The 12,956-nt window shown below is 36.1% G+C and overlaps 1 protein-coding gene across 1 annotated transcript in view; it reads right to left on the reverse strand.

Annotated features, from left to right (window-relative positions):
- The window catches only part of LOC107562274 (AP-3 complex subunit beta-2-like), a 50,268-nt gene that overhangs the window by 24,586 nt on the left and 12,726 nt on the right, over positions 1 to 12,956 (reverse strand). Inside the window, exons 2-10 of the mRNA XM_016246897.1 lie at positions 11,931 to 12,006; positions 10,224 to 10,292; positions 9,894 to 9,989; positions 8,109 to 8,204; positions 6,847 to 6,942; positions 5,408 to 5,568; positions 2,030 to 2,096; positions 1,773 to 1,955; positions 1,517 to 1,693 (exon numbers count right to left, since the gene is read on the reverse strand). Of these exons, the coding sequence (XP_016102383.1) occupies positions 1,517 to 1,693; positions 1,773 to 1,955; positions 2,030 to 2,096; positions 5,408 to 5,568; positions 6,847 to 6,942; positions 8,109 to 8,204; positions 9,894 to 9,989; positions 10,224 to 10,292; positions 11,931 to 12,006 (1,021 nt within the window). The remainder of the gene's footprint in view (positions 1 to 1,516; positions 1,694 to 1,772; positions 1,956 to 2,029; positions 2,097 to 5,407; positions 5,569 to 6,846; positions 6,943 to 8,108; positions 8,205 to 9,893; positions 9,990 to 10,223; positions 10,293 to 11,930; positions 12,007 to 12,956) is intronic.

The raw sequence follows: 12,956 nt of genomic DNA on the forward strand, positions 1-12,956 counted from the left end.
AAAAAAGCAAAAATTCTACATATCAGAGAATACATTGAGGCATAACTAGTCAAAATGAATGACTGGACTAATGTCATTCCAATTCAATTTCCTGCAGCAAGTAGGCAATTCAATTCAAATTCAGTTCATTCTTAAATTTTGCCTAAATATAATTAATGAAATATTCTAGATTTTTTAAAATTATAATAATAGATTTAAAATATACAAAATAAATAATTCTGTTTCTAATGAATAATTGACTTGTAGTGAAGCAAAAGCAGAATTGAGTGCATGTGTCACGGGTGCACTGCTGAGCGGAGTCAGGCACAAGGAGCGGTGAGAGACGAGGAGTACATCAAGCCAAATGGGTTTAATTAACACAAACGGAACACGGAACACTCCATGAAGACATGAAGACATGAACATTCACATGCAATACCGGACACTGGAGCACACACAGGGAACACTATTTATACACATGAGGAGAGGAGGAGAGGACGAGACACACCTGGGATCAATAGACATAAAATGGGGAACACCTGGAATCAAATAAACCTAATCAGGACAGGAACAGGAAACTAACCAAATATGGGCGTAGGAAGGCACATGTACTCAGGTACTCAGGGCTAAACGGGGAATCAGGAGCCCTCCCTGGGCTATAATCGGGATCAGGAGACAAAACACGGATGACAGTATGACCCCCCCCCCCCAAAAAAAAAATACTTGGGGAAATTTACTGGGCTGTACTCAGGGCTAAACGGGGAATCAGGAGCCCTCCCTGGGCTATAATCGGGATCAGGAGACAAAACACGGAACAAAGTCTGACAGTATGTGTGTGTGTAGGCGCGTTTCCATTAGAGATTTATGCAAAACTTTGGCGATATTTCATAAATATTTCATGTCGATAAAAAAGTATGACGGCGTTTCCATTAACCAATGTTATGAGACTTAAACGTAACCTTTTGCCTCTCGCGATAAGTCATGGCAATGGATTTTGGTGGGATTTTGGCTTTATTTATTCAAAGGAGGCTTATGTGTGTATCTTTACAGAGGCAGCAAAGGGAAACGCGCGTGGCGCAGCTGGAATAAACCATAGACTGTATAAAAACAAACAAGCATTGAGTGGCCGTAATCAGCTTCAGTGACCGTATAAGAGTCACACTGCACCACAGACGTGTGCAGTGTAAATTGTCTAAGCATTAATGGTAGGGAAAGCCCCTTATACTGGAGCGCGGCCACTTATGAAGTGTTTCTTGGAGGTTATAGTACACTGAAGAATGATCATATTACTTTTTACATACGCCATGTGACCTGTAAATGCGAAAAAGCCGTTTCCATTGCAGTTTTGCGAATTATTCCTTTTTCGCATTGCCTGAAAAACCACCTCATGCGAGCGTAAAAATGTTTTTGCAATATATGGGCGTTTTTGCGAAATTTACGTGTTTCCATTAGGCATATTTTCAATTCACAAATTCTATTTGAGCAATTTGAAGGGTAATGGAAACGCGCCTTGTTTGTGTTTGTGTGTGTGTCTCACAGCAGCATTGCGGCTCTGCAGCAGGGGTTTGGTGTTCCTCAGTAGGAGTCTGTGATCGGGGTCCATCACGTACGGCTTCCTCTTCTCTAGAGTGGTCACCTCGGCTTTCTTATCTTCATCTTCCTCATCATCAGAGGCGTAGAAGGCCTTCTCGCTGCTCTCCTCCAACAGAGACTCCTGCGTATATATACACACATGTTAAAAGTGGATACGTCCTCCTGAGATACACACTCTTACACATGTGTGTGATACTCACATTGACGTTGGGGTTGAGGAACTGTGTTCTGGCGTAGCGCGTGAGCATGTTGATGATAACCACCTGACCCCACTCCTCCACGTCAATCAACAGGTTACACAGCTTACGGTAGTTCTTATGGATCAGGTCGATGCGGTCCGGACACACTTCCTCAAACGCCATCACCACACTGCCTGCTACCAGCTACACACAAACACACACACGTCAGGAATGATGATCATATCTCAGGGCTGACCTGAAATGATTCTGTCACTCACTGTGGTTTTATCAGCCAGCAGCTTCTCGATGACTTCAATCAACTGATCTTTCTGTTCTGGGTCCAGACTGAAAGAAATAAATAAAGAGAGAGAAAAATGACCATAAGCCCCTGCAACCTGTGAATTCATTTTACTTTTATTCAATATTAAAGTAGTCAAAATAAAAGCTACAATGCTAAGAAAACTTATTAGACAGCTGTCTGAAATACTTGATTGAGATTGGTCAATTGCATTTATGTGGTCAAATATTGTTACATAATGAGCTGCATAAGTCACCATTTTTCCTAGTTTCATATCACTCACATAATTCCATGATTTTTTGTACTTCAATTATTTCATTAGAAATAAATATTTAATGTATACTTATTTATTTATTGTTTTGCTAGTGGGATATTTCAGGATACACAAGGTTCTTGAGACTGACTTGAAAAACTGACTATACATTATTTTTTTCATTCTTAAGTATATATTTAAGATTAACAAATAAATGTTTAGAAATACATATAAATCTAATAATAAATAATAAATGTAAAGTTTTTATATAAAATTATAATAATTTATATTTATATAAAATATATGTTTATGTATTATATTACACAAATTTATTTTTATATAATTTATATAATAAATAATTCTGTATTTTTTAATAAAGAGACTTTTTTTTTACATACACTACCTTTCAAAAGTTTGCAAGAACTTTGTCTTTTTTTAAAGAAATTAATACTTTTATTCAGCAAAGATGCATTAAATTGATCAAAAGTGAATAAAAGTGATAAATGTATTCTTTTGAACTTTCTTTTCATCAGCCAATCCTGAAAAAAAAAACGTTTTCAAAAGGATCATGTGACACTAAAGACTGGAGTAATGGCAGCTGTAAATTCAGCTTTGCATCAAAGAAATAAATTACATGTTACAAATTACATATGCAAATATGAAAGTTAGAAAACATTTACTTTAAATTGGAATAATATTTCACATTATTACTGTTTTAATCAAATAACTTTGGAGACTTTATATATATATATACAGTGGGTACGGAAAGTATTCAGACCCCCTTAAATTTTTCACTCTTTATTATATTGCAGCCATTTGCTAGGAAAGATGAATGCGGCCAAGTACAGGGTTATCCTGGACGAAAACTTTCTCCAGAGTGCTCAGGACCTCAGACTGGGCCGAAGGTTTATCTTCCAACAAGACAATGACCCTAAGTACACAGCTAAAATAACGAAGGAGTGGCTTCACAACAACTCTGTGACTGTTCTTGAATGGCCCAGCCAGAGCCCTGACTTAAACCCAATTGAGCATCTCTGGAGAGACCTAAAAATGGCTGTCCACCAACGTTTACTATCCAACCTGACAGAACTGGAGAGGCTCTGCAAGGAGGAATGGCAGAGGATTCCCAAATCCAGGTGTGAAAAACTTGTTGCCTCTTTCCCAAAAAGACTCATGGCTGTATTCGATCAAAAGGGTGCTTCTACTAAATACTGAGCAAAGGGTCTGAATACTTAGGACCATGTGATATTTCAGTTTTTCTTTTTTAATAAATCTGCAAAAATGTCAACAATTCTGTGTTTTTCTGTCAATATGGGGTGCTGTGTGTACATTAATGAGGAAAAAAAATTAACTTAAATGATTTTAGCAAATGGCTGCAATATAACAAAAAGTGAAAAATTTAAGGGGGTCTGAATACTTTCCGTACCCACTGTATATATACTGTATATGGCATTTTAATTCAAATGAAAACATGGTAATAAACAGTAGTATTCGCTAAATGAACAGTTAATTAGGCCAATTTGTGTTCAGACCACGTTTTATTGTACCTGTGTAGTTTGGGTATGGCATGAGCTGCAGTCTTGCGGACGTATGGAGACATGTCAGACGCTGCCTCTTTGATGGCTAACATCATGATGGGCACGATGATGGTCACTCTGATGCTGGACAGCACACGCAGGGCACTCGCACGGATCAGCTGGTTGGGGTCCTGAATCAGGGGTCACAATGATTCACAGAGAACTACTTATTTAGAAACTGATGCTTTAATAATGTGACTTCACACAGCAGAATTAAAGGGTGTGACAGGTATTTCCTCTATCGGAACACTGGAGGGCATTTTTGGTCCTATATGACACACTTTTGCAACATGTTGAGTGTTTAGTGAGCGTTTAGCTGCATCACTATTAGTATACTCTCCATACTGTATAATATGTGCTGTAAGTTTATATTTGGAGTGCCTCTCCAATCATACACTGGAAACAGTATGCCAAAGGCACATGAATAGTATACTATTTCCACATTCTGGCAATATGTATTTGATTTATGGTTTAGTATTTCCCCAAACCTCTTGCACTATGGAACAGGTTTTTAACAGTTCTCTATTTTGAGTAGAAAAATTTGAAAACCACAGAAGCTTTAAATATATGAACCTAAAAGTAGTCATGAATTGTAAGGTGAGGAATTTAGCTAGAAGCTAACGCTAAAATGTATTTTCAAAACACAGCTTAATGATGTAATAATCTTATTATATACTCATAAGTACAGTAAAACTTTAGATCACCAGCAAAGCAAATATTGAAATATTGTTCTCAATTAAAATAAAGCTCAAATTAAATACATTATACATTTATAATGAAATGTGTAATATTAAATATTTTATATACAATATATTATAAATATTTTTAATATTTAGTATAAAAATAAGAAATGATGCATTGGAAACATACTGAAATAAGTTTAAGCTGAAGCACTAAAATGAATTGGAAATAAATAAAAACTAAAAACATAAATAGTAACATTAAAAAAAAAATTACAAAAGCACATAGCAAACTTGCTAAATAATAAAAACCTAATTCAAAATATGAATACTCTTGCACAAACTCGATCTAGGGGTTTATTTTTCAATAAACTAGCCTGAAAACTGACTATACATTATCTTTTACATAACTACACTCAACAAGCATAAACATAATATAAAGGTTTTTATTTATTAAAAAATATTTTATATATTTGAATATATATAAAAATATATTTTTTACATGACTGAACTGAAAACATTGCGATAAACAGCAGCTTTAACTAAATAAGCAGTAGTCTTACTACACACTCAAAAGTACATTATGCACTTTCAATACGAAGTATGTAAACTGGAGTGTAGCCTTTTCTTATGTTTTGGATGCTGTGAAAGAGGTTCAGGGAAGATTTTGTCAGGATGAAGCTGCATGTTTAGACCCTGAATAATGTGATATATATATATATATATATATATATATATATACTGTATATGGCATTTTAATTTAAATGAAAACATGGTAATAAACAGTAGTATTCGCTAAATGAACAGTTAATTAGGCCAATTTGTGTTCAGACCACGTTTTATTGTACCTGTGTAGTTTGGGTATGGCATGAGCTGCAGTCTTGCGGACGTATGGAGACATGTCAGACGCTGCCTCTTTGATGGCTAACATCATGATGGGCACGATGATGGTCACTCTGATGCTGGACAGCACACGCAGGGCACTCGCACGGATCAGCTGGTTGGGGTCCTGAATCAGGGGTCACAATGATTCACAGAGAACTACTTATTTAGAAACTGATGCTTTAATAATGTGACTTCACACAGCAGAATTAAAGGGTGTGACAGGTATTTCCTCTATCGGAACACTGGAGGGCATTTTTGGTCCTATATGACACACTTTTGCAACATGTTGAGTGTTTAGTGAGCGTTTAGCTGCATCACTATTAGTATACTCTCCATACTGTATAATATGTGCTGTAAGTTTATATTTGGAGTGCCTCTCCAATCATACACTGGAAACAGTATGCCAAAGGCACATGAATAGTATACTATTTCCACATTCTGGCAATATGTATTTGATTTATGGTTTAGTATTTCCCCAAACCTCTTGCACTATGGAACAGGTTTTTAACAGTTCTCTATTTTGAGTAGAAAAATTTGAAAACCACAGAAGCTTTAAATATATGAACCTAAAAGTAGTCATGAATTGTAAGGTGAGGAATTTAGCTAGAAGCTAACGCTAAAATGTATTTTCAAAACACAGCTTAATGATGTAATAATCTTATTATATACTCATAAGTACAGTAAAACTTTAGATCACCAGCAAAGCAAATATTGAAATATTGTTCTCAATTAAAATAAAGCTCAAATTAAATACATTATACATTTATAATGAAATGTGTAATATTAAATATTTTATATACAATATATTATAAATATTTTTAATATTTAGTATAAAAATAAGAAATGATGCATTGGAAACATACTGAAATAAGTTTAAGCTGAAGCACTAAAATGAATTGGAAATAAATAAAAACTAAAAACATAAATAGTAACATTAAAAAAAAAATTACAAAAGCACATAGCAAACTTGCTAAATAATAAAAACCTAATTCAAAATATGAATACTCTTGCACAAACTCGATCTAGGGGTTTATTTTTCAATAAACTAGCCTGAAAACTGACTATACATTATCTTTTACATAACTACACTCAACAAGCATAAACATAATATAAAGGTTTTTATTTATTAAAAAATATTTTATATATTTGAATATATATAAAAATATATTTTTTACATGACTGAACTGAAAACATTGCGATAAACAGCAGCTTTAACTAAATAAGCAGTAGTCTTACTACACACTCAAAAGTACATTATGCACTTTCAATACGAAGTATGTAAACTGGAGTGTAGCCTTTTCTTATGTTTTGGATGCTGTGAAAGAGGTTCAGGGAAGATTTTGTCAGGATGAAGCTGCATGTTTAGACCCTGAATAATGTGTTTGTGTGTGTGTTTTAAGACCTTCAGTCCTCTCTGGAAGGTGGAAATGGACAACAGAGCGAGATCCTGCTGTTCTTCAGCGTAGCGCACGAGATACACGTACACCAGCTTCTTCACCTGAGAGAGAAAACACACGCCACTGCAAACTCACAAACAACACATACACTCCAGAGGTGTAAAGAGTTCCTGAAAACCATACTTGAGTAAAAGTACCTTACAGTGAAAATTACTCCACTACACGTTACAACTCACCAATTCCAAAACAACTTGAGTAAGACTTAGAGTATCTGATTTGAACAGTACTTAAATATTTTACTCATACTACTGTAAATATAGGCTCAAAGATGCACTAGTCAAAGAGACATGCCAGTGAAAAACAAGAAAGACGAGGGCAATCACATATATTTTCTAAAACCAAAATATAACTGAACACCTCAAAATTAAAAATCCTTCAAAAAGGTCTCTTCAGAATAACGGATAAATAAAATAACGTTAATTAAGTAAAATTAAAAAGTCAAAGCCTTCTTGCACTGGATGTGCTGGTTTGGGCCTCATTGCCGGCTGCAGTCATGTCCTCATCTCACACTTCTGATTCACAACTACTTGCTAAGAAACTCACATTCAAGTGAAATAGCCTTGTTGACAAGTTTGGGTGAGTAAGGGCAAAACGCACAAGATATAGTACTTTCAGTGCCCTGTAGTTGCCATATCACTTCTTTTGTAGCAGAAGTAAACTGCTGCAGAAAAAGCTAGGTGCCGTGCAAAAAGTAATGTGTAACTGCAACACTCACAAATGTAGTGGAGTAAAGAGAACAGATCCCTATTTAAAAATGTAGTGAAGTAGAGAGTAAAAGTTGCTAATATCTTTGATGCTCAGTAAAACTACAGAGTGTCCAAAAATATACTCAAGTACAGTAATTACATTTAATACTTTACACCTTTCTGATACACTCACAGTGGGGTGAATAGAGCTCTGATCTGGTGTTTAAAATGCCCCTATTATGGGTTATGAAAGGTTCATACTTTGGTTTTGGGAGTCCCCAACAACAGGTTGTCATGCATGCAAGGTCAAAAACACTTTCATTGTCTTATAATATGCATTTATTTTTACCTTACTTGCTCAACGACTCCCAAATGATTCGCTCAATGATTAATTTTCCCAAACCCCTCGTTTGCCTTTTCTTATGTTTTGGATGCTGTGAAAGAGGTTCAGGGAAGATTTTGTCAGGATGAAGCTGCATGTTTAGACCCTGAATAATGTGTTTGTGTGTGTGTTTTAAGACCTTCAGTCCTCTCTGGAAGGTGGAAATGGACAACAGAGCGAGATCCTGCTGTTCTTCAGCGTAGCGCACGAGATACACGTACACCAGCTTCTTCACCTGAGAGAGAAAACACACGCCACTGCAAACTCACAAACAACACATACACTCCAGAGGTGTAAAGAGTTCCTGAAAACCATACTTGAGTAAAAGTACCTTACAGTGAAAATTACTCCACTACACGTTACAACTCACCAATTCCAAAACAACTTGAGTAAGACTTAGAGTATCTGATTTGAACAGTACTTAAATATTTTACTCATACTACTGTAAATATAGGCTCAAAGATGCACTAGTCAAAGAGACATGCCAGTGAAAAACAAGAAAGACGAGGGCAATCACATATATTTTCTAAAACCAAAATATAACTGAACACCTCAAAATTAAAAATCCTTCAAAAAGGTCTCTTCAGAATAACGGATAAATAAAATAACGTTAATTAAGTAAAATTAAAAAGTCAAAGCCTTCTTGCACTGGATGTGCTGGTTTGGGCCTCATTGCCGGCTGCAGTCATGTCCTCATCTCACACTTCTGATTCACAACTACTTGCTAAGAAACTCACATTCAAGTGAAATAGCCTTGTTGACAAGTTTGGGTGAGTAAGGGCAAAACGCACAAGATATAGTACTTTCAGTGCCCTGTAGTTGCCATATCACTTCTTTTGTAGCAGAAGTAAACTGCTGCAGAAAAAGCTAGGTGCCGTGCAAAAAGTAATGTGTAACTGCAACACTCACAAATGTAGTGGAGTAAAGAGAACAGATCCCTATTTAAAAATGTAGTGAAGTAGAGAGTAAAAGTTGCTAATATCTTTGATGCTCAGTAAAACTACAGAGTGTCCAAAAATATACTCAAGTACAGTAATTACATTTAATACTTTACACCTTTCTGATACACTCACAGTGGGGTGAATAGAGCTCTGATCTGGTGTTTAAAATGCCCCTATTATGGGTTATGAAAGGTTCATACTTTGGTTTTGGGAGTCCCCAACAACAGGTTGTCATGCATGCAAGGTCAAAAACACTTTCATTGTCTTATAATATGCATTTATTTTTACCTTACTTGATCAACGACTCCCAAATGATTCGCTCAATGATTAATTTTCCCAAACCCCTCGTTTGCGTGACTCTAATCTGCAGTGATTGGTCGATTTCATTTCCATTTCATCATGCCTGTAATGCCTGATAAAGCAGCGTTTGTGAGCGCAGTGCTGCTTTGTGTACAGCATTAACGGGGAAACCACTATTTTTACCGCTCCAAAAGCGGCACCTAGTGGCAAAGAATGAATTTGCATTTTCATTCAGACCAACCTGAAAAGACCAACGAGTGGGTGGGCAATATGCTAATGTTTCACATTGACGTCAACATGAAACGGCTTGGGATTCGTTTTAAAAATGACTCGATTCAATGATTCAGAGTCGACTCTTTCTTTTGAGAGACAATAACTTTATACGGTGCACTTTCAGAATTATAACTTTGCAGGATGTTTTCATTCACTTAGAGCTGTGTTACACACGGCATGAAAGGTAATTTTCAAAAATCCATAATAGGGGCACTTTAATGCATTTTTTGTGACTCAGCACTTGAGCTTACAGTGACTCATGAGCAGAACCACGTTGCCATTGCATATTAACACAAGATTAAAGTTTAATAACAGCCATAAAAGCTGACATCCTGTAAGCTCTGAGCCGCTTCCTGTCTAAGCTGCATGTTTAGACCCTGAATAATGTGTTTGTGTGTGTGTTTTAAGACCTTCAGTCCTCTCTGGAAGGTGGAAATGGACAACAGAGCGAGATCCTGCTGTTCTTCAGCGTAGCGCACGAGATACACGTACACCAGCTTCTTCACCTGAGAGAGAAAACACACGCCACTGCAAACTCACAAACAACACATACACTCCAGAGGTGTAAAGAATTCCTGAAAACCATACTTGAGTAAAAGTACCTTACAGTGAAAATTACTCCACTACACGTTACAACTCACCAATTCCAAAACAACTTGAGTAAGACTTAAGAGTATCTGATTTGAACAGTACTTAAGTATTTTACTCATACTACTGTAAATATAGGCTCAAAGATGCACTATCTTACAGGCCACGTTCTTCACCACTGCAGGGAAGAGATCTGAGGCGTTCTTCCCCCGGGCGATCATCTGTGTGAAAACACACACAAACAGAGCAATATTTACACACTGATGTACAGTATATATGGTGAGATTCAATTATACTGTGACCCCAAAAAGCCTCTGGACACTTAAAGGGACAGTTCAGCCAAAAATGAAAATTCTGTCTATATAACAAATATAAACACTGTGTCCTAACCAGACGCAACATGACGCTGCGACACATGAGAAAAGGTATCTTTTCCATATTAATCAGTTTCTGCAGTTTTTTCACAAGGAGTTTTTGTCCTAACCAGCTGTGACAGTGACTCGCAACATGCATTCTTCTGAATTTTATATTCACCAAAGAATCCTGGAAAAATATAACATTCTGTCTATTTACACAGTCGCAAAATTACTGACATGAATCCAAATATCTCTTCCTGAAACACAAAACAATCATGTTTTTTATTTGACTTAGATTTCCGTGTATATATCTGCTTCTGTTCATCAATACAGCTATGAAACTGAACCTGCTGATACTTTATTACTGATGATCCATGAAAACTGAGCTCAAATTTCGCAGTCCAGCTGTGCATCACACAACTAGACAATGCAATTGACGCTTGAGAGAACTGCATTGTGGGACACATTATGCATTTTATAATGCACATTTTGGCATGTTGCATGCTATACACATACTGCATACTTCAGAAATAGTATGCACAAAAAAATATATATTTTTCTTACCTCATTGGTAGATATTTTTTTCTTGTTTTAAGCAAAAACACTTATTTTGATGATTTTTTTCCAGAAAAAGACGATATCTTATGTCATATAAATGTATGTTGATTTAAGACTGGAAAACAAAACAAAAATACTGAATGTGCGTGGTGTACTCACTGCAACAATACGCTTCATGGCCTCCAGCTTCAAGGAGTCTTTATTACTGTCCAGCATCTCCTTCAGGTCATCGTGTCTGAAGATGTAAAACAAAAAAGACAGAATTTTTATCAACTGTTCTTGTTCTCTCTTTTCTTTTAAAAATCTCACAAATGTGTCCTTTACAAGAAGATTCTCACAAATGTGTACAAGAAGAAGAGAGACTCATTTCAGCTCTTTAAGAGCCCTGCAGACATTCACGAGTTCAGAAGATCCAACCAGAGCAAATTAAATTAAGCCTTCCATTAAGAATTCACACAAATTTGACATACAGAGAATCAAAACAGACAAGCACACCCAGAAACACCATCAACAGCATGATCTGGTTTTCATAAGCACCAGATACTAACCCAAGGGAAGCCACGAACCTCTTTGCTTTCTCATTTGGATCACAATTGTTTCTCCAAGAAATCAGTGGCAGTGAATTTTTGTTCTGACATGCTTCTCCTGAGAAGAAGACTCTCAAAAGCATATTTTACAACAAAGTCTCAAACTGTGATACCGTTTTATAATGCACATTTTGGCATGTTGCATGCTATACACATACTGCATACTTCAGAAATAGTATGCACAAAAATATATATATTTTCTTACCTCATTGGTAGATATTTTTTTCTTGTTTTAAGCAAAAACACTTATTTTGATGATTTTTTTCCAGAAAAAGATGATATCTTATGTCAAATAAATGTATGTTGATTTAAGACTGGAAAACAAAACAAAAATACTGAATGTGCGTGGTGTACTCACTGCAACAATACGCTTCATGGCCTCCAGCTTCAAGGAGTCTTTATTACTGTCCAGCATCTCCTTCAGGTCATCGTGTCTGAAGATGTAAAACAAAAAAGACAGAATTTTTATCAACTCTTTTTGTTCTCTCTTTTATTTTAAAAATCTCACAAATGTGTCCATTACAAGAAGATTCTCACAAATGTGTACAAGAAGAAGAGAGACTCATTTCAGCTCTTTAAGAGCCCTACAGACATTCACGAGTTCAGAAGATCCAACCAGAGCAAATTAAATTAAGCCTTCCTTTAAGAATTCACACAAATTTGACATACAGAGAATCAAAACAGACAAGCACACCCAGAAACACCATCAACAACATGATCTGGTTTTCATAAGCACCAGATACTAACCCAAGGGAAGCCACGAACCTCTTTGCTTTCTCATTTGGATCACAATTGTTTCTCCAAGAAATCAGTGGCAGTGAATTTTTGTTCTGACATGCTTCTCCTGAGAAGAAGACTCTCAAAAACATATTTTACAACAAAGTCTCAAACTGTGATACCACTGAGCATTTGTGTTCACTGGAAAAATCACTCTCAAGCCAGTCAGTTTACTTGGCGGCCATCTTGGTTACACCCCCAGGTAGCCATTTTCTGCCCATAAAACATTTTCCATTAATAAATATCTATTGAGAGGAGAAAGACAAAAACTGTTTGCCAGGCTTATGCTTCTGTAATAATTAGGGATGTAACGATTAACCGCAAGCCAGTTGAAAATCAATTCAAATACATGACAATTCAAATCAGTTGAGATGCTAAACAAATCACGATTCAATTAGGGGTAGGAGTTTATATGAATGTATGTCTGAGGGGAACTTACTGTCTTTAGAAAAGTTTAGACGTTTTTTTTTTTTTCATCTTGCCTCTGTATAACGCATATTAAAGTTCATAAGTGCAGCTCTGCTTTGTTTACAGCGGAAACCAAGGAAATGCTTTAAGCGCCACCTACTGGCAGAGAGTGAATCTGCATCTCATTCAGCTCGTCTGC

Source organism: Sinocyclocheilus grahami, unplaced genomic scaffold, assembly GCF_001515645.1.
Source record: "Sinocyclocheilus grahami isolate Dianchi unplaced genomic scaffold, SAMN03320097.WGS_v1.1 scaffold816.1, whole genome shotgun sequence".
In the NCBI taxonomy this organism is placed as follows: domain Eukaryota; kingdom Metazoa; phylum Chordata; class Actinopteri; order Cypriniformes; family Cyprinidae; genus Sinocyclocheilus; species Sinocyclocheilus grahami.